At 45.7% G+C, this 20,039-nt stretch overlaps 1 protein-coding gene across 2 annotated transcripts; it reads right to left on the reverse strand.

Annotated features, from left to right (window-relative positions):
- Positions 1–6,892: 6,892 nt before the first annotated feature.
- Positions 6,893–19,997, reverse strand: SPRING1 (SREBF pathway regulator in golgi 1). Of its 2 annotated transcripts, none has more exons than XM_077835267.1 (6): positions 19,872–19,997; positions 18,769–19,112; positions 16,030–16,183; positions 12,661–12,873; positions 10,174–10,287; positions 6,893–8,822 (listed from the first exon to the last, which is right to left on the reverse strand). In XM_077835267.1, exons 2-5 carry the CDS (start codon positions 18,940–18,942, stop codon positions 10,208–10,210), a joined length of 621 nt encoding a protein of 206 aa, XP_077691393.1. In that variant the 5' UTR covers positions 18,943–19,112; positions 19,872–19,997; the 3' UTR covers positions 6,893–8,822; positions 10,174–10,207. The 2 variants fall into 2 exon arrangements, with proteins under 2 accessions (XP_077691393.1, XP_077691392.1); XM_077835266.1 differs by having other exon boundaries at positions 6,898–8,822; positions 12,722–12,873.
- Positions 19,998–20,039: the final 42 nt, after the last annotated feature.

Consider the following 20,039-nt stretch of genomic DNA (forward strand, 5'->3'; position numbering starts at 1 on the left):
TCTCATTACTGAGTCCTTTCACCATTTAAAAAAATATTGAAATAGTCAAGTGTCAAGAGGCACTACTGAGCCCACCTAGTACTTTGCCCCCCCCCCCATGTCTTATTCCCCTTACAAACAAACAACATGCAATAAACTGTGCTGGCATTGAGCCAGGATCTCATAACCAGTGGCCCTTCTCTTTCTTTAGCTATCTAGAGGTCCTCAGTAAGATGCAGAAAGAATAGGACCTACTGACCCGGAAAAAATAAGTGTAAACCCTTTGGGGCAGGGTCCATCTTTTTGTTGTATGTCTATACAGGGCTAAACCAGACAATCTCTACGCAAAAGAATAAATGGACACAAATCTGACATCAGGAATCATAACATTCAAAAACCGGTAGGAGAACACTTCAACCTCTCGGGCCACTCAGTAAAAGATATGAGGGTGGCAATTTTGCAACAGAAAAGCTTCAAAAACAGACTCCAACGAGAAACTGCTGAGCTTGAATTAATATGCAAACTAGATACCATTAACTTGGGTTTGAATAGAGACTGGGAGTGGTTGGGTTATTACACATATTGAATCTATTTCCCTAAGTTAAGTATCCTCACACCTTCTTGTCAACTGTCTAAACGGGCCATCTTGATTATCACGACAAAAGTTTTTTTTTTCTCCTGCTGCTAATAGCTGATCTTAACTAATTAGCCTCTCACAGTTTGTATGGCAACTTCCAACTTATCTGTATGTGTGTGTGTGTATATTATATATATCTATATACCTTACTATATGTTCCATTCTATGCATCCGATGAAGTGGGCTGTAGCCCACGAAAGCTTATGCTCTGATAAATTTGTTAGTCTCTAAGGTGCCACAAGTCCTCCTGTTCTTTTTACAGGGCTGAGGGGCTCCCAGGGTCGACAGAAGTACAAATACTAAGATCCACATTCTGCATCCCATCTTACCTCAGAGCACTGGTGGCTGAGCCGTTGCTTGCCTGAAAATACCATGGACTGTCTGGGTGCTGACAGGTTCTGTACATACGACAACATGATGCTTTTGCATCCCTCCCTCAAAGCATAGGTGGGTGGAGGAAGCCAGTTCAAAACCACTGTGCTTTCAGTGCTGGCGTGTACTGCCTGTGACACCAGATCTAAGAGCAAAGGCGGGAGGAGCTTAAAGCAAAGAGAAAGAAGGTGCAGCCCAGCTCCCCATCTCAAAAGCAGAAGGGAGCCCTCCATCCTTCCCCTATCTTGGAAGAACAGAGCTCCCCTCGTGCAGTCAGAGCCCCCTCTCCTGTTTCAATCCTCTAACAGTAGAGGAAATACCCGATAAGTGGGGGTGGGGGGAGGTATAGGGCCTGAAGGAAAGGCAAAGAATCCAGAAAGGAGACAGTGGAAATGGTGATGGTGGGTGTCAGGTAATGAAGGAAATAAAGGAATGGAAAGAGCTGGAGCAGACGCACAGCACTCCAGTGTTCTGGAATGGGAGAGGACCTCACAGGGCTTGCCTAGGCCCAGAGTTGCACCTTTTTAAAGGCGTGATTTTAAACCGCTTTAATTACACGGATGCACAAGGCCCTCTGTGTGCCCGCTTGTTTCGGTTAAAACAGAGCTTATGGAGGTTTAGTTTAAACTCCACTAGAAGCAGGTTTAAACTGACTTTAAATAAGCCCCTCTTAGAGCAGAATAAGAGCGTCCCTGCCGGGGTTTGCGCCAATTTAAGTGTGTGTGTGTGTGTGTGTGTGTGGACAAGGCCTCAGGCAACCATGACGTGGAAGGGGGCTGCATCTCTGAACCCTCCTTTTGCCAGTCTGAGCCCTGAGTATACGGATACACAAGTGGGTGGAGGGGACTTGAAAACCAAAAGGACGCTCAGAACTCACCCACTGTCCTGAGGCAGGTGATAGCTGGGGGAAAGGAGGGGGACTTTGCTCTCCCGTCCCCTCCTAGCAGCTGCTTTTCTCAGATACCAGGGTGTCACCCTTCTTCTGTAGCTGCTTCTGTCCCGGGATCCAGGGCTGGGGAGCGCTGAGTACGTGTCCACTCTCCCTTGCTACCCCACTCGGTTGTGTGGAAAGGGGCAGCTGAGGGGTTGTCCCCTCCCCGCCATTTGTCTTTGCACTAGGGCAGGAGAGAATTTTCTCAGCGGTTCTCCCGCTTCCTGAGGCTGGCTGCCCCCTTCTCGATGAGGCTCCTGGAGAGGGGAAGCAGGTCTCAGCAGCCTACCCACAGTGACAGTGTGGGGGAAGAGGGGCAAGAAAAACGCGGGAAGGCTGCCACCAACGCTTGACCATCATTAGTCAGAACAGGAGCTGGGGGCGGGACTCTTGCTGGTACATCTCACTGGAATTTGAGCGCGTCCGCTCTCAGCTTTACTCCTGGAGCTGCGTTCCTGTGACGACTCCTCCAGCCCTGCCCGACCAGACAGTTCTGACCAGCGTTCGCTGCACCGAATCCGCACAGGACTTTCAGTTGCTCTGCAAAAGCAAATCAACAGACTGGCTCGGTACTGCGGATTCAGTCCTTGCTACCTCCATGCTGCAGGGTGCACACAGGTCAAGTCAAGGAGACTTTGTGGGCATGACAAGCTCGAAGAGACAGTTATACTGGCAGTTATCCGTCAGAAGTAAGTAAGATCGCCTCGGAAAGTTACTCATTGTCTGTTTGGGGCTTGATCGGAGAGGTACATTTGTCATTGCTGAGCTGTTGGCAGTTTGCTGTGTAGTGCGATACCATCTCTTTTGTTTCTCCCAGGGTCAGGTACTTTTCTTTATTACAGTGGTTGTGAATTAGGCTGCCTCAAACCAGTGACTTCTCTAGATGACACACTCTGTATGACAACACCTAAGCATGAGGGTGAAATGTTAAAAACCCAAGCAGCCTTAACTTTCTGGGGGTTTTGTGGGTTTGTTTGCCCTTTGACTGCAGTACTGTTGAAGAACAAGAGTTGGCAATACAGGAGGAATTGCACATTTCCTTGAGGAACATGGATCACCTTTGTCCCCTGCACTCAGAAAGCGTTCCTGTTTTTTGCCAAGTGAAGTTTTGTCTCAATAGCTCAAAGGGACACTTTGACTTCATCCTGAATGGGAGAATGCTACTTAAGTCTTATAGTAACCTCTGCTGGCTGATCAATGGTGTTACATTGGTGTTAGCCTCAGCCTGCCTTCCTGGCAGTTGATCTCAACAAAAACTGATCAAAGTAAAGAGGGGGTGAAGAAAGTAAGAGGTGTGTTGAATTGATTACTCATAACTGCCATGGACTTTTTAAAAGATATGGGGATTTCAAGTTTATATATTATGCAAACTATGAACTGTCCATCCAAGTATGAACGAGTTTACTTGCTGGGATGACAGAGCCATGTAAATTACTACAAAGGGGCCCTGAAAATGTGATTTGGACACATTAATACATTTGAAATAGGATGTAATTCTCCAACCTCCATACAGAGTGGCAGTCTACACAGTTGGAAGCTTCATTTTTCATGCCGTGTGTGGATCAGGACTGTGTATTTGCAGAACAGTTTGGGCTACCCAGACAGTCTTCCAGGAAGTTATACCCTCCCTTATCACCCTCTTATCAGACTGTTGCACTTTCTACTTATAAATCTACACAAGAGCTAGGTATAATTTGTATTAAAATAAGACCACGAGCCCCATCTGAGATGAAGGCCAATAGTACTAGGCATTGTACGTACATGGAGTCCTTGCGCAAAAGAGTTTACAATCTAAATAGAAAAGGGACACAAAACGGGGAGGGGAAACAGAGAGATGAAGTGACTTACCCAGGGTCACCCAGCAGATCAGTGACAGGGCTGGAAATAAAACCCAGGTCCCTTGGCTCTCACTTCAGTGCTCTATCTGCTGGTCATACAGACTGCACCTTGTGGTAAAAAATATTTATTGTATGTGAGGAGAGCTGGGCCCAATCTGAAACTCCCACAAAACTGGCAGAAGATCAGATATGATCTGTCTCTACAACTAGCTATCCGCAATCTCAGCTATGTGCATCACATACTTCTTTCTGCTGCTCAGTCCCATCTGTAACAGTAATGTGTGGTCTTCCCTGTACACAAGAAATTCTGCTTTCTCAAACCACGTAGTGCTTGCTATCTGGTTTTCCTTTTCAAACAGCAGGCTCTCAACAGCCAGGGAGAAAGTGTGCCACATTACCCACTCCTCTCCCCTCTGCAACCTTCATATTACAGTTTGCACCAGAGATATCCAAGCTACCGCAAGTGTCCTTCATTCTAAAGCCATTTTAATCATCCTTGAAAAAAATTCATATTTCCAACCTAGCTGAAGCTGTGGTTTAAAAACTACACTAGCTGCCAAGTGAGTCAGACCAGTGCAGTGTTAGAAAGCACAATATATAGAGTGCAGGTTGCTAAGAACCAGAAGCGTGTGGTTGGGAGTCCTTAGTAATGAGAGACAGAAACCAACACCATTTTGCCTTATGCTTTCCCTTCATCTCCAGCAGATAAGGCTGTGGGTTGTTGTTTTTTTCTTTTTCGCTGCCTACAGTAGTTTCCCACTGATATAATGGGAATGCACAGGGCCCTTTTATAAGACTCCCACAATTTACTGAACTTGTTAACCCCTTGGAGATTACTCATTAGGGGAGAAGGGATTCTCCTCCCCACAATTTGCCAAGATTGAGAAAAAGTATCAATCCTGCATGCAAATTTGATAAAGGAAATTGGCATGATTAGACTGGAACTGAAGGAGCAAAACAATTAGCCCACCACAAAAAAAATCCATGGGCTAATTACGTAAAAAGCTCAGAGTCAGCAAAAAGAAGACAGAAGGCAAAGAGAGGGTAGAAGGTTGTCAGAAGTAAAAGGATATTAGCAGTTGCTGTATCTAGTGCTTTATAGTCAAAGCTTTTCAATTCTTTAATCCTATGACCACATGTTAACTACTGCAAGGGTCCAGAGCCTAAAAACTTATCAATAAGGGAAGTGGAGTGATAAATTTGCACTGTAATATAGTCAAAATACCTAAGAGACTCCGCGAGATTGAGAGGCGAGAATGCTAAAGCCATGGTCATCCAATGTTCAGTGAGGCTCTGACTCTGCATTTGCCCATTCACCGTTTCACTCTATTAAGCTCAGAAAAAAAAGAGGTCCCATGCTTCTCTTCAGCCCTGGTCCCTGCACAGTTTTTACACTACCCTTTTCCAAGTCATCACTAGCTGAGGATTTGCAGGAAAGGAATCGTGCACAAGCTCTTCTAAGCACAGGACAAGTTTTCCAGGAATCTTAACTCTGCTTAGCTGATTGCTTTGACAGGTAGAATCACTAGATGTCATATAATGCAGCTGTCACTTTCATAACCAACATATAAAATTTAGTCACGTGGTAATAAGTTGATACTTCGAATGGAGGAAGGATAAGTTTCTGGCATGTATTACTATACCCCACTGCAGGAATCTTCTGTTGGCACTCAGCTACCTCAGATTTCTCAATGGAGAATAAGTTTCTATAGGCTAGCTCTCACACTTTGCCTTTTTCAGACCATTAAGAGAAACCATGTTATTTCTCTTTATGGAACGGAAAGAAAAAAATGGTTTCCTGTTTGCCCACACCTGCTTTCCTTGATTAGAATATATTTACCTTCACTGTCACGTCTCACCCTATTGCTTTATCTGGATTTATTGTTTTGCTCCATCTACCCCATAGTACAAGGGCACACAAAGACTAGGAAAACAAGTGAGGTTTTAAAACACATTAACTGACTTTTTACATACCCTTTGGCCCCTAGCATAGACAGGACTTAGACACCTTTACAGATGCATGAGCTGGACACGGTACTCCCAGAATTGACAATGGTCCCCTAACACGTTTCTAAACTCCACCTATTTCACGAGTCTAGACAGCGTCCAAGAGATTCCCCTATGGTTGTATAGGCTGAGCTTTTCTTACAATTTCCTACCACCGCCATTCTACCAGTGATATCAGTGACAGGGGGTCTAGTGTAGACAAAGCATTAGGGTATTTTACAACCACATTGTTTAACCTAAAAACTCAGCCTAAGTAGGAAGACACGGAAGGAAGAAGAGCCAGGGCCTGGTGGTGCCGCACTGTACTAGAGCTGTGCTGGCATGGTTGTGCACTTGTGAGAAGTGTTAAAATACAGCTCAGCATTGACAAGGCCTTAGACAAATCTGACTGTCCTCTCTGAAAAGACAGGTTGGGGGTGGTGGGGTGGTACAGGGACAAAGCACCAGACACCTTCTTTGACATTAAGATGATCACATTGGCTATCTCCTTAGACTTCATGCTCCATTGTTTCTCAAAGTCCTGTTCTACATTTGTTTGCTGGCATAGCTATGATGGTTAGGGGTGTGATTTTTTCACACTCCCAACCCACACAGCTATGTAGGCAAAAGCCTGAGGCTATGTACACACGACACATGCTACCAGCTGACGCTCTAGCACTGTAGGGCAGACACTTGCTATAGTGACAGAAGGAATTGTTCCCTCACTGTAGTAAATCCACCCCCCACCAAAGGCAGTAGTTAGCTCAATGGAAGAATGTTTCTGTCATCCTAGCTGTGTCTACCATGGGGGTTAGGTTGGCTTAAATACATCTCTCGGGGTGTGAATTTTTCACACCTCTGAGTAACGTAGCTCAGTCAACTTAAGTTTTAGGAATAGATGCAGTTTTACTGGCAACACAGTCCTTTTGCCAGTATAAGCTGCATCTCCACTGGGGGGGTCTGCCAGTAAAGGTTTATCGGCACAGCTATATCTGCCCATCAGTAGGCAGCTGCCATGCCTCAGTACCATGCTTCTCCAAGCCCACCCAAAAGCACAGACATACAACTTTATGTACCATGATGTTTCTTCCAGCAAGTTGCCATAGAAGGGCAGCAAATGGGAGAAAGGATTGTGACCAGATAAAATTCTGCTGTCACAGCTCCATGAGATACAAGTTTTTAAGACTTTCCATAGGACGTGCTGGCCAGGGACATTTTATTTTCCAAGACCTTCTCTCATTTGAAAACTTTTGGGAAAGGATAAGGAAAAAAATGCAAGTGAGTTTTCACAATTTCACGTATCAGAGATGGCTGGTAACTTTTTAATTCTCGCTTATGCCACATGCAGTTTAACTATAAGTACACCAGAACACCCTGCAATGGGATAAAGAATATTTTAACAACGGGATGTCCTAAAATACCAGCCACATTATTCTAATTTCTTAATTGGGTAAATTGCTTTATCCCAAGGGAGGAATAAGAGGTATTAATATACATGAGCACAAAGTCCAAACCATGGCAATACACAAGGTGCACAGATATGGTAGAGCCGAGAGCGGAAGAGAAGAGGAGTGAGGTGCTGTATACATCAGAACTGCCCAGTTTGGCTCAGTGCCAGGGAGTCTGACTTTCAGGAAACAAATTCTCTCTGCATTTAGAAGGACGGGAAAAACATTTCTCCCAACTCCCTTCTTTCAGACTGGCCTCGCAGAGGCATCAGAAGGAAAGATTTAAACTGCAGCCTATGAGAGAGATAGGAAACTGCAGGGGGAAATCAACATTGTGTTCAATTAGCACGCTAATTAGATTGAAATCTCAACCCAGAGAGTCCTCCCAGCAGCAGGTCAGAACCCCATGCTGGAACGTCATTAATAAGCTGTTAATAGAACTACTGCAAAACTGGCTGCTAATCTAACTTCAGAGGAGGGCTAGAGCCACGTGACATTTTAGTCTAATTACTTACTACATCAGGATCTCACTACAATCAGGATCCCAAAGCTCCTCAGTTCTTCTGCTTTCTGCCCCTGCACAACCAGGAACAAAGCATTTTGGAGCGACACTGATGTGCAGCACCAGCAGTAGAAGCCTCAGTTCTTCAGGCAAGGAGATCTGAATAATCAAGAGTTGGAGGACTTACAGGTTACCCTGCGAGACTTTCTTTAGTTAAGGTTTCCTAGCTAGGATGGCATATGTGTCCATTCACAAAAAAGCCCCAGCCCTTGCAGAGCTCTCCCTTCTCTCTCATGTTATGGGAACTGAAGGCTCCATGAATTCCAGAGGGCACTTTGCTCTGCCAGTTTAAAGTGGGAGGCACACAAATACTATGATGGTGGGCTCCAGTAAAAAAAAAAACAAAAAAAAAACAACCCCTGACAGAAGGGAGAGATGAGTTATTTTGGTCAAGATGAAGGATGACCTTTCTCCAGGATAATCTATGGATTGGAAGGAGTCAGCCAATGGCTACAAGAAACATCAATACTTTCAACTATTCCATATAAACCCAATAAATAATTCATAGTTACATATAAAGTCTGCATCGTGGATGCTGAAAAGTCCTCCAGGAAATAAGCTCCATAGGCATTCTTTACCTTTTAAGCACAAAAAATCCCTCTTCATATCTACAGCAGTCGGTCTAAAGTCCATGTTCTTTGGAAATATAATTTAACTTCTATGTATAGATGAAAGGCTGTATTATGCCCTTTTCTAGGCTGATGTATAGTCTAAATCCATTGCGTGTATCCTAAATGGTAGCTCTTCAGTTAGATTAAACCATTCAAAGGATTCCCCTCCCCCCCCCACCCATCCATGGCAGGTCTGTCCTGTTCTTCCCTCTTAATAGGAGAGGTTTTCCCACAGAAATAAGTCCCAAGCTGAGATTGCAAATCACTCTGTTTGTCTTTGGAAATCTCAAGATGAGAGTTTAAGCTCTTGTCTTGCTGTTCCAGACGCCAGTCCTCAGTTTGTTTTCCCCATGTTAGTTCAGATTTTGCAGCTTTCAAATAGGCAGGAGCTCAGGGGGATACTCGCCATAGCAGTACTTTGCAATGGGGTCTCTGTAGGTGTTTTCGTGCTGCACGCTCTGTTGGAAAGAGAGGGAAAAGCCCTTAGGAACAACATGTGCTATTAAAAAGCAGCTCTCCAGTGTAAAATACCTCATTCCTCTCCCACAAAAGGAAGGCGGCTGTAGTGTTTATATGGCAATGGCTGTTTCACAGACACACCATCATAGTATCTACGGAGCATAGCTTAAAAAAAAAAAAAATTTACTTGCAACATTACAACACACAGTCGCTGAACTGTAGCCAGAAGCTCCTTTAGAGTAAATACCCAAGCAGGCTGGAGTCAGACTGCTCCAGTTCCTGTGCACACATTCTAATCAAACTCTATTCAAAAACAAACAAACAAAACAAGTCAGTGCTTGAGATATAGAAGTGTATAGCAGAGGAACCTAGAGTCAAGACACTGGATCTCCCCTTCCCAAAGACCTAGAGACATTTGGAGCTATCATCCCTCATTTATGGTTCAGGCATCATCTCTACTTTGTAATAGGAGCTCCTGCTTAAGTACACCATAAGAAGGTGGGGGTATCACCTCACCACCAACTTCCAACAGGTACCGTGTTTGCTTAAAACAAGACTTCTGCTAACCAAACAGGCTTGAAATGGTGGTGGTTTTAATTATAAGTACCTAGCATTGGTTTGCGTATTTTTAACATCACTTAAAATTTCTACAGTCAGCAGACTTACAGTGGTGATTACCCAGATGTATTGTTTCCTTTACAGTACAATAAAGGATTACTAAAGCTGCTGGGGAAACAGGCAGACTAATGTACTTGGTTGGCCGCATTTCAGGCTAGTAGTCCCTTTACAGCATGTCTCTAGTGCTAAGAACAAGTCAGTGTCCATTTCTGTACTGCTCTAGCAGGGCATTATGCCCCTAGTTGAGTGAGAAAGCTACTCACTTCTCTCCCAAGGCTGGCTCCCAAGGACAACCTCAACGCGTACAAGTGTTGGCTCACATGCACTCACATGTGCACATATAAGAAATATAGGGCTTCTCTTCACTACTGGGGTAAGTCAACCTAAGTTACGCTACTCCAGCTATGTGAATAACGTAGCTGGAGTCGATGTAGCTTAGGTCGACTTACAGTGGTGCCTTCACTGCTCTGCGTTGATGGGAGACACTCTCCAGTCGAGTTCCCTTATTCTTCTTGGAGAGGTGGAGTACCAGGGTCGACCGGAGAGTGCTCTGCCATCGATTTAGTGGGACTTCACTAGACCCGTTAAATTGACCCCTGCTGCATCGATTGCAGCAGCATTGATCTCCCCGTAGTAAAGACAAACCCATACATTTAGAGCATCACCACCACCTTCTCAAATATTTTTGGCACCTCCCTTCCCTCCTCCACTTCACATGCTGCAGCATCTGACCTGTGATGAAGTCCTGCACTTGGCCAAGCACAACTCAAAGTGATCTTCCACAGCCGTGAAGAGGTTCTGGAAAGCGATAGCTGCCCTGTTCAGGAAACGCTCCAGCAGAAGTTGCTGAGAGAGGCAGAAATAATAAGCACCTATGTAAGTTAGTTACGGAAGGGGAATGGAGAAAAGTGGATTTCTTTGTTAGCATACACTGAGAGTTTGACAATTAAGGTTACAGCAGAACAATTTCACCAAACTTTTCTTCTCACATTGTCTTTTGAAAGGTTTATTAGCAATGCTTTCTCAGTGCTCCATTTCTTAATAATAATGTTCAAAGTAGCTTTGGACTGTGCCTGCTTAATGGAATGTAGGGAAGTGCTGCAGTGCTAATACTCAAGGACCAGGCAAGATCGTTGAAAAGGAGAGCTTTGAGTCATGAAGAAAGATATTCTTGTGGCCGCAGCTCTGTGATGCAAGAAGGAAATCTGGGCTCATTTCCTGATTCAGAGTCCCTTAATCTTTGTGCCTCGGTTTTCCCTGATGTCTCATCAGTAAAATGGGGATAATACTTCCCTTCTGTACTTCATGAGAAGCTTCATCAATGTTTACATGGCACTCAGACACTACAGGGAGAGGGGTTTGTGTTTGTCCAAGCCAACATTCCCTGCTACCAGGTATCAACCTCCCCAAGCTCATTCAGCCTCATGCCTCTGCTGTTCACATACACAGTGCTGCCCCAAAACCAACACCAAGGAGCAGGCACGTAGCGCTTAACCCAACATGCTGGCAGCAGCAGTCTTCTCCGTTTCACTCTAGTGCTTCTGCCACCAGCATCTTGGGTTAAGCACTACCTGGAGGAGTGGCAAAGGAGCAGTCCTTCCCCCTGAAAGTCTGATGCCAGTTTTGTTGCACATCTGATCCAATCTGCACCTCTCTAGGGGAGGTATCTGAATGTCAGGATAGTCAACTGGTATAAGCTTGCAGTCTTAGGGTGACATCTGTTGGCATCCTACAGACCTGACACTTGGTTATTATTAAGCATCCAAAAATAAGTTTACAGGCAGTGGAAAGTTATGAAGGATCCTCTGGGATAAGAGGTGTAATACAAGTATAAGACGTTGTTATTACAGCGGGTTGAAAAAAACGTTGACATTTTTGCATTCTCTGGAAAATGGTTCCGTCAAAATCTGAATACTTAACAAAAATGACGCCAGTTTGCCAAAATTTCATTTTGGAGAAAAACCAGGAACAGAGTTCCAAGGACATCAAAACATCCAAAACAGTTGGAACGAAACACTGATTTTTTTCTGTTTGGAAATAACTTTTTGTTTTGAATTTTTTTTTTATTTTGTATTACATAAAAAAGGTGCACTGAAACATTTCAATCTTGTCAAAAGGAAATGTACTGATTTAACTCAAAATAATGATGCAGAGTGGCCTCCCTCTCATACAAGGAGGGTTACCGCCCCCTGGTGGGCACCACCAATCTCACCCCACCCCGCCCTATTTGCGGCTCAGTTGTGGCTACACCAGGAAAGGAGGCAGACGTCCCTCCCAGGGAGCTGAGCCCTCAGCGGAGCCTGCGACAGGCAGCAGGGAGAAAAGGCAAACCACTGCCCCAGGAGATGGAAGACCCTGGGGAGAGACCAGAGGAAGGCCTGCCTGACTGTGAGATTGAGAGCCAGGTCCCAGCAGTGATGGAGTAGCGACAGCAGGAACTGCTAGGAAGTAGCCCAGGGAAAGAAGATTTTGGTCTGGTTGTGCTGCCGGGATGTGAGGCAGCTACCACATGTTTCCCTGCCAACCCAGTGGCGGGATTGCCTGCCACTGCTAGGGCCCTGAGCTGAGACCTGGTGGAGCAGGGTGGGCCCGGATCCCCTACCCCCAGCCCTGTGTGAGAGGCTAGCAGTGCACTAACCTTTAGGCCAGAAGGCCAGCAACATAGATAATTGTTGCTGTTTGTTCCATCGAGGAGGCTGAGAGCTATAAACTGTTAATTGCTTTGCCCATGCTGAGCAGGCCAGAGCTCTAGCCTATTGCTACTTGCCCCAGCCAGGAGGCAGCGGGCCACAGTCTGCTGAAGTGCTTTGCCCACACCCAGAGGGTCAGAGCCCGAGACTGTGCTGTGCCCACCCTGCCAGGAGGCCAGGGCTACCAGCTGACTGCAGGAGTGGTTGACTTCTCCTTGTTGGAGACCTGAAATGATATCTGGGTGATTATGTGGCTATAAGGTAGAACAGACAATGGACACACTGACTGATGGATGCTGCCAAGAGGGCACCCGGACTCAGAGGGAGGATGGCAACAAATGGATTTTTCAAAAATTTTCTTTCATGGAGAATTTTGAAATTTACTGCCTCTCTTTCTTAACTGGAATGAAGAAATCTCAAAATCCCTCGCAAAATGGACTTTCCATCCTCCACAGAGCTCGAGCGGTTATTGTGAGACAATTTCTGACAGGGTCCTAGCAGGCTTTCCCCCATGTCCAGGTCCCCTCACCATGAGCGTACACACGTGGCCGGCCATCTGAACAGGATAAGCAAAGAGGCGCTCCACACACCTTGTTGGGCTGCAGGCAGCAGGAAACGCAGTACTCGTACACGCTGCAACAACCGTTGGGCAGGCAGCTCTCACAACTATAGAGCTTTGCGCTAGGCACATTGACGTTACAACAGCCGTTCACCAACACGTCCTTCCTTTCACAGACATAGCCTGAAAAACAGAGGAAAAAGGAGTAACTTATAGAATCCACTCTGCTGCGCCTCCCACTGGAGCAGGGGCATGGAACGTAACGGGGCTCTCACAAGGAGCGCATGTACAAGATTAGGACCCTATCATTTGAGAACAGCCAAGTTTGAGGAATGCTGCTGTACACCAATGACTGATATGACCAGGTGCCCCAGCAGATGCTATTTGGAAATAATGAATCTTACGGCCAGTCTGTACTATAATAATACTTTGTAGATAAATATATTGGACTAAAATACATTCTAAGGACCAAAACTTACACTCTTCCTAATTTGCCGTAGTGCTTTTTTTTTTTTTTTTTGGGGGGGGGGGGAGGAAGGGGTTACAGTAATTTCACCTAATACTTCTCCAGATAGATCACTGCCCCTCTCAATCTGAAAAAGAACCCTGTCCCAGATACACACTGTTTAGCGATTGCAGTAATCCCCGGGTGCGATTGTCGCTTGATCCAACATACCCAAACTATCTTTAATCTTGCTAGTTTGGCTACCGGAGTAGCAAAGCCGTGGCAGTGTAAGCTGCACAAATCCAACTGAAATCCTGGGTAAGTACTTCTAAGGCTAGCCGGCACTGACGTTCACATTGCAGCAGCTTCATTGCTCTGGGTCCCATACTAGCAAATTAAAGCTATTTTAGGTATATCAGCTTGCACTGCAATCATGCCCCATGATTACAGTCTAGATATACCCTGCGTACGAAACGGACTTGTCACTTAGGAGGAGGCTTAACTGAGTAGGTCCATTATGAACCTTTCTGAAGAAGTAGCATCGCCTCAGTGTTTTAGGGAATGTGTAAACTAGGAACTTTGGGGACTGGCATTCAAATCCTAGCTTGACTCACAAGTGACAGCGAGTTTAGTAGACCAGTGGTTCTCAACCGGGAGTCTGGGGCCCCCTGGGGGCCATGAGCTGGTTTCAGGGGGTCCGCCAATCAGGGCTAGCATTAGACTCGCTGGGGCCCAGGGCACAAAGCTGAAGCCCCACTGCATGGGGCGGAAGCCCAAGGCCCTGTGTCCCACCACCCAGGGCTAAAACCGAAGGCTGAGCAAAGTAGCTTTGCAGGGGCCCCTATGGCATGGGGCCCCGGGCAATTGCCCTGCTTGCTGCCCCCTAACGCCGGCCCTGGCTTTTATATGCAGAAAAAAAACAGGTGGGCTGTGGAGTTTTTATAGCCTTTTGGGGGGGCCTCAGAAAGAAAAATGTTGAGAACCCTGCAGTAGATCTCAGTTTAGTCTCTACTTGCATACATCACAAAAGCTACTACACAATTTTTGCATGACTGATGACGACCTCTCATCAAGAAAAGCCCAGTGCTGGAACAACAAGAGCAAGGTGCATTGCAAAGCTGTCTGTGGGGGAAGCTTGTACAAGACTCCTTGCTTAAAGTCGTCCTGGTTAACGTTGTTTCGTTGTTACATTGCTGATCACTTAGGGAACATGCTCATTTAAAGTTGCACAATGCTCCCTTTTAACCTCGTTTGGCAGGCGTCCACTTTGTGCACTGCTTGCAGGAAGAGCAGCCTGTTGGAGCTAGCTGGTGGGGGCTTAGAACCAGGGTGGGTTAGCAGCCCCCCTATCAGCTCCCTGCTCCCCTAAGTTCCCTGAGCGGCAGCCGCCCAGCAAGCTACCAATTGCCAGCAGTTCAGCTGTCCCTCCCCCCGCTGCCATGTGCTGCTCCTGCCCTCTGCCTTGGAGCTGCTCTCTGGAGTCTCCTGCTTGCTGGGGAGGGAGGGGGGCAGGAGGGAAGAAGACGGGGGCTAATGTCAGGGTGTCCCCCTCCCCCTTGCTTCTGAACCCACTTACCCCATCTCCATAGAGCAAAGTGGGACATGACAGGGCTTGGGACAGAGGGAGCTTGCTGATTAACTTAACAAGGCAGTGTACTCAAGAGTGAGTCAGAGAACTTAAAGGGGAACTGCGCTTGTAAGTATCTTAAAAACAGATTTGCAATAATAAAACAATGAGGTTAGTTGAGCATTTGAGCAAGTCGTGAATCATTTTCAGACAAGCCAAAAGAAAGAAAGAAAGAATGTTTGTAGTGTACCTTTAAAAGAAAAACTGCATGTATTTTACCTCTAATGGATGCCATTATGAAATATGCCCTCTGCATTCCTATTAGGGGCAGACCAGTTAGATACATTCAAACAACTTTAAAATGACCATTTGATAAGGATGGGTGGCCAGTGATCTTAGGGTTTTGTTGCAATAAAACATGAAAAGGAACTAGGGTGGAAATGTCGCCTACACTTAAGCCATCTCACATTATGAACCAGTTAGATCTCAGAAGCTAAGGAGGGATGGGGTCAGCTTCAGAATTTGGATGAGTCCATTTAAGTGCTACAGAAGGTGAATCCTGCAGAAAGCATTCTACTCACTTCCCCAAGTCAACACTGAACCAAAATTCCAAGCATGGTGTTTTTAAAAATACGTAAAAGTGCAATGACTGGAGTTTTTACTGTCCTGGCTAAATTCAGATTTCAAGTAGCAATCCCTCCACTTTAGTGCATTCCCACTAGAGTAAATTATTTTATTATGGGAAATGTCTCAAATGCTACTTCCCTATAATAGAACATGGTCTCCAGATGAAGTGAAGGGTGATCAGGAATGTATGCAACTACCTCTGGCGTGCTGTTTAAGATAGTTGCTGCATTCACCCCAGAAGTACCTACAGCCATTACTGAACATCCCGTGCTTCAATTCAAGGGGGTGTCCTATTGCAAGGAAGCTGAACATAGCCATTATATGAACAACATACCCGCATATCTCAGTGTCTGTACTTTGACCCGTTAACCTTTTAACCCCAATAGGGGATATTGCAGATTATGTATTCCTTACGCCATCCGATCCTAAACTGAACTTCACACCCCTTGATAATCTGTATGCTATTCCCTGATAACCAGAAACTTCTATGCTTAAACTCTGTACCCTTTTTTTTTTTTTTTTTAACATCTTAATAAAATTCTTAAATCTGAGTCAACATTTCTACAACAGAAGAATTTACTCTAGTGGGAATGCATGAGAGTGGAGGGAATTGCTACTTGAGGGTCCCAGCAAAGATCAGAGGGTACACACAGTGCTGAGCATTATGGTTTGCAGGAAAGGCTCTTATCAGTGGCCTTACCCAGCTCATCCGTAATGAACAGCTTCCCCTGGACAGAATTTCTGCACTGGTTACTCAGCTGACTGCTATTTCCCAGGCTGAACTGCACCTTCCACATGATGGGCTCATGTTCCTGTACCTGGAGAAGATTCCGATCATGTACTGTCCTCTCTTCCTGCAACAAACCACAGCAATGCAAGTTAACACACAGTTCCCTTCTCTTACTCAACTCTGCGCTCCATTCCCTCAGCTAAACTCTAATTCAGGGGTCTCAAACACACGGCCTGCAGCGTTATTTTCTGCTGCCTGCCAGCTCCCCGAGACCCCCGCGCCCCCTCCAGCATTTACCTAGAGCGGCTCCGGCCCAGTGCGCACCGGGGGCAGGGCAGGGAAGGGGTTGGAATGGGGGCAGGGAAGGGGTGGGAAGAGGCAGGGCAGGGGTGGGGCCTCACAGAAGGGGTGGGGTGGGGGCAGGGCCAGGGCAGCGGGGGGTTGGTCAGTGGTGCAGCCCTCGGGCCAATGTACTAGTCCTCATGTGGCCCTCATGGTCATTTGAGTTTGAGACCCCTGCTCTAATTGTTGCAATTCCCAAGACAGAAGGAAACGGCAAGAAACTAACATAGTATGAGATATCACACCGACAGTCAAAAACAGTGGTTTACCACATATTGCGTGTAACATTAAACCAGCATCATAAAAATTAAGGGGGCTGTAGATATTAAGTGCAGAACTATTTAACACAATGTTCCTCAGACATTATTTCAGGCCATAAAAGTAGCATTCCCTTCTCTAAGTAACCTACATTACAAGTTGTTTCACCCTCTTCCTAGTAACACAAAGAATGCTCTCTCCTTTCCATCCCCCATCAGCCATCTTTACAAAGCAGGGACACTAAGAACAATAAAATGTGTACTTCTGTAGTACCTTTCATCCAAGGATCCCAAAGTACTTGGTCAGTGTTCACTTTGAAGTAAGCCTTGCTACCCACTTCTGGAGAGATTTATTAAATATTGTGTTCCCAGTTTAAAGATGGGAGAAACTGAGACATAGAGCACTGAAAGCCTACATTTTCCAGAAGCATCCGATGAAGTGAGCTGTAGCTCACGAAAGCTTATGCTCAAATAAAATTTGTTACTCTCTAAGATGCCACAAGAACTCTTTTTCTTTTCACTAACTTTGGGTAACTTGAAACACCTAGGGTCTAATTTTCATTGGTGCAGCCCTTCTAGGACTCCAGTTTAGGTCAAAAAGAGCTGCAGTTTCTCGGCACCTCTGAAAATCAGGTCCTGCAGATGCTCGGCACCCAAAATCACTGACCACTTGTAAAAATTTGGCTTAGCTTAACTGATTTACTCAAAGTCATATAGGGAGTGGGGCAGCCAGGGCAGAAACCAAGAATCCGGACACCTGGCCCCCATGTTCTAGTCACTAAAACACACTCCCTTGCAAGATCTACTATTGCTCCAGACAGGTCAGACAAACAAAGCTGCTTTTTCTACCTCACCTCAAATAAAGATGTTGTGATATATGATAGAGGCAGTTCAAGACCAGCCAGGCGAGGTCCATTTGAGGATGGACAGATACTCAAAACATTTCAAGATTGCCTTTGGAAACCCATCTTACACATGCACCTTTAAAGCAGCTCTGCAGACCAAAAGAATAGGGTTTTATGTGGGTGCTGCTTAAGAAAATACAACAGGCGTCAAGAAATTTAGGCCTCATGTTGGACTTATCCTAAGATTGTAACAATTCTAGAGCAAGTCTCACCAGCAGGAATCTGTATTTTTCTTTAAACAAAGACCTAATTTCAGGGATATTTTTAAACAAAGCTCATTTACAAGGGGGGAAAATGTCCTGACCTTTAATAAAAGAAGGTTAGTTCATTTAAGAAAATAATGAATTTACACATGTAGAGATTTTCATGGTCACCTAAGGGAGCTAAGTATTCAGCTCCCATTAGTTTTCACCATTTATGATATCTGCTCTCTTTCAGCAGCTCACTGAGGTCCCAATCCTTCAACCAGATTTACAAATACAGGCCCTTATGCCTGCATGGCTCCTAATGTAGAATTAGGGCCTTTGCTTGGAGCAGTTAGTTTTACTTTTTGGCCCTTATGTACAATGCTGTTATCCTGCTTGGAATGGCATTTCACAACATACATTACAAGAGAATACTTTGATCCCATAAAACTTTCCAGTTGCCCTTTAGATCCCACGAACACGTTGCTATAAGGTATTAGTGATGTAAAACGTTCACTTGACACAAAGTTTCAGGTTCAGGCTCCTAACTTACTAACAGTACCCCTTAAATCTTACTGAAGATGTTGGTGGAACAAAAGGAACCTATGATAAGATTTTGAGATCCATCATTAACACAAGTTTTAAAAAAAATCTTAGTATTTCAGCATATTATTTTTAGGTCACTCTGCTAAACACCACAAATAATTTACAACCTGCAAGAGAAATCATTTTTAAAATCTCTTACGATGTGCTGCAAGTTTACACAGGGTAAACTTACCCTTACTTAGGGCAGGGTGGGGGGATGTTCTCTATCTCAAGGAGCTTACAGACAAGGGGCCCAAACCTGCAGCCATCACCAGATGCAATACTTATTTCAAATTTGTAGTCATACGATGGGAGCGCTTCCAGCAGTAATAAGCACCATATTTGACATTAAGTGTTTTTGTAGGGCTGGGCCTTGACTTACAGAGAAATGGGGCAGTGAGGGGGGAAAAGACAAAGAAGAAAAGCAATACTGACCTGTTTGAAGGTACTGGTAAGGAAATAGATGAGGGAGAGTCCAAATACAATACCCAGGACCCAACGCTTCCTCAGCAGCCTGCGCCACACCATTGACAGAAAGTGCACCATTCCCATATACACGTTCACTGACACTGCTCTGTTGGGATTTTCCCCTTGTTGCACTACCTGCATCAGGTTCTGATTCTCCCTGGATTTTTCTCATTTATCCTTCAGCTACTGCACTTGCTCCATTAGGCGGGGAATGTAAAGAATTCCTAGAGGTAAACTAATGTTTCCAGGAGTGCATCAATCAGCTGCACACTGAACCAGCCGGAGAAGTCTCTGGAGGAGCTGGAAGAACACTAAAAAAAAAAAAAAAAAAAAACCCTTTGAACATAAAAGCTATAGCTTAAAATCCTCACCAGGAGTTTGGGACTAAACACAGAGAGAAAAGCCGCAGCTTTCCCTGCATGAGCAAATGTTTAAACCGAGCTGTTTAGGGGGGAACACACTTCAGGAGGGTTCTGTAACCTTAAAAAGCAAAGGGAAGTCTCAGCTGCAGCCAGGTCCATCTAACTATCTTTACGCACAGATTTAGCCTGAAATAGAGGCACTCTAACAAAAGACACTAGTTTCGAGAGGGAACCTTCGCCAAGCCAGCATGCCCTCCAGTCTCCATCCAGCCCGCTCCTCCCTGGCCAGCCCCATTCCCCCCAGGGCATGCTCCTAAAACAAGGGTGGTGTATGGGGACCCCAGGAGCTTCCTGGGCCTGTCTACATAGAATCATAGACTCTCAGGGTTGGAAGGGACCTGAGGAGGTCATCTAGTCCAACCCCCTGCTCAAAGCAGGACCAATCCTCAATTTTTGCCCCAGATCCCTAAATGGCCCCCTCAAGGCTTGAACTCCTGGCTTTAGCAGGCCAATGCTCAAACCACGGAGCTGTCCCTCCCCCCATATCCAACGGGGGGAAAATACCCTCGCCTCCTTTCTCAGAAAAGGAACAACCAAAAAAAACCCAAACAGAGTCGCTGATTCCGAAGCGCCGAATCGGAAGCTACAGCGCCGCTAACCCGCCCCCTCCCTGCTCCTGTCACCTGCACCAAAGGAACCGAAACCCACCCGCAACGCGCTCCCGATCCGGATCCGGATCCGGATCCCGATCCCGCTCCGGCGCAGGACCCGCGGCGCCCGTCGCCCCAGCCTGATAGGCCGCGAGAGAAGAGGGAGGGAGGAAGTTACTTTGTGTCCCTCCTGGAAGCGGGGGGGGGATCGGAAGTCACCAGTCAC

The sequence above is a fragment of the Eretmochelys imbricata genome, chromosome 15 (assembly GCF_965152235.1).
Source record: "Eretmochelys imbricata isolate rEreImb1 chromosome 15, rEreImb1.hap1, whole genome shotgun sequence".
In the NCBI taxonomy this organism is placed as follows: domain Eukaryota; kingdom Metazoa; phylum Chordata; order Testudines; family Cheloniidae; genus Eretmochelys; species Eretmochelys imbricata.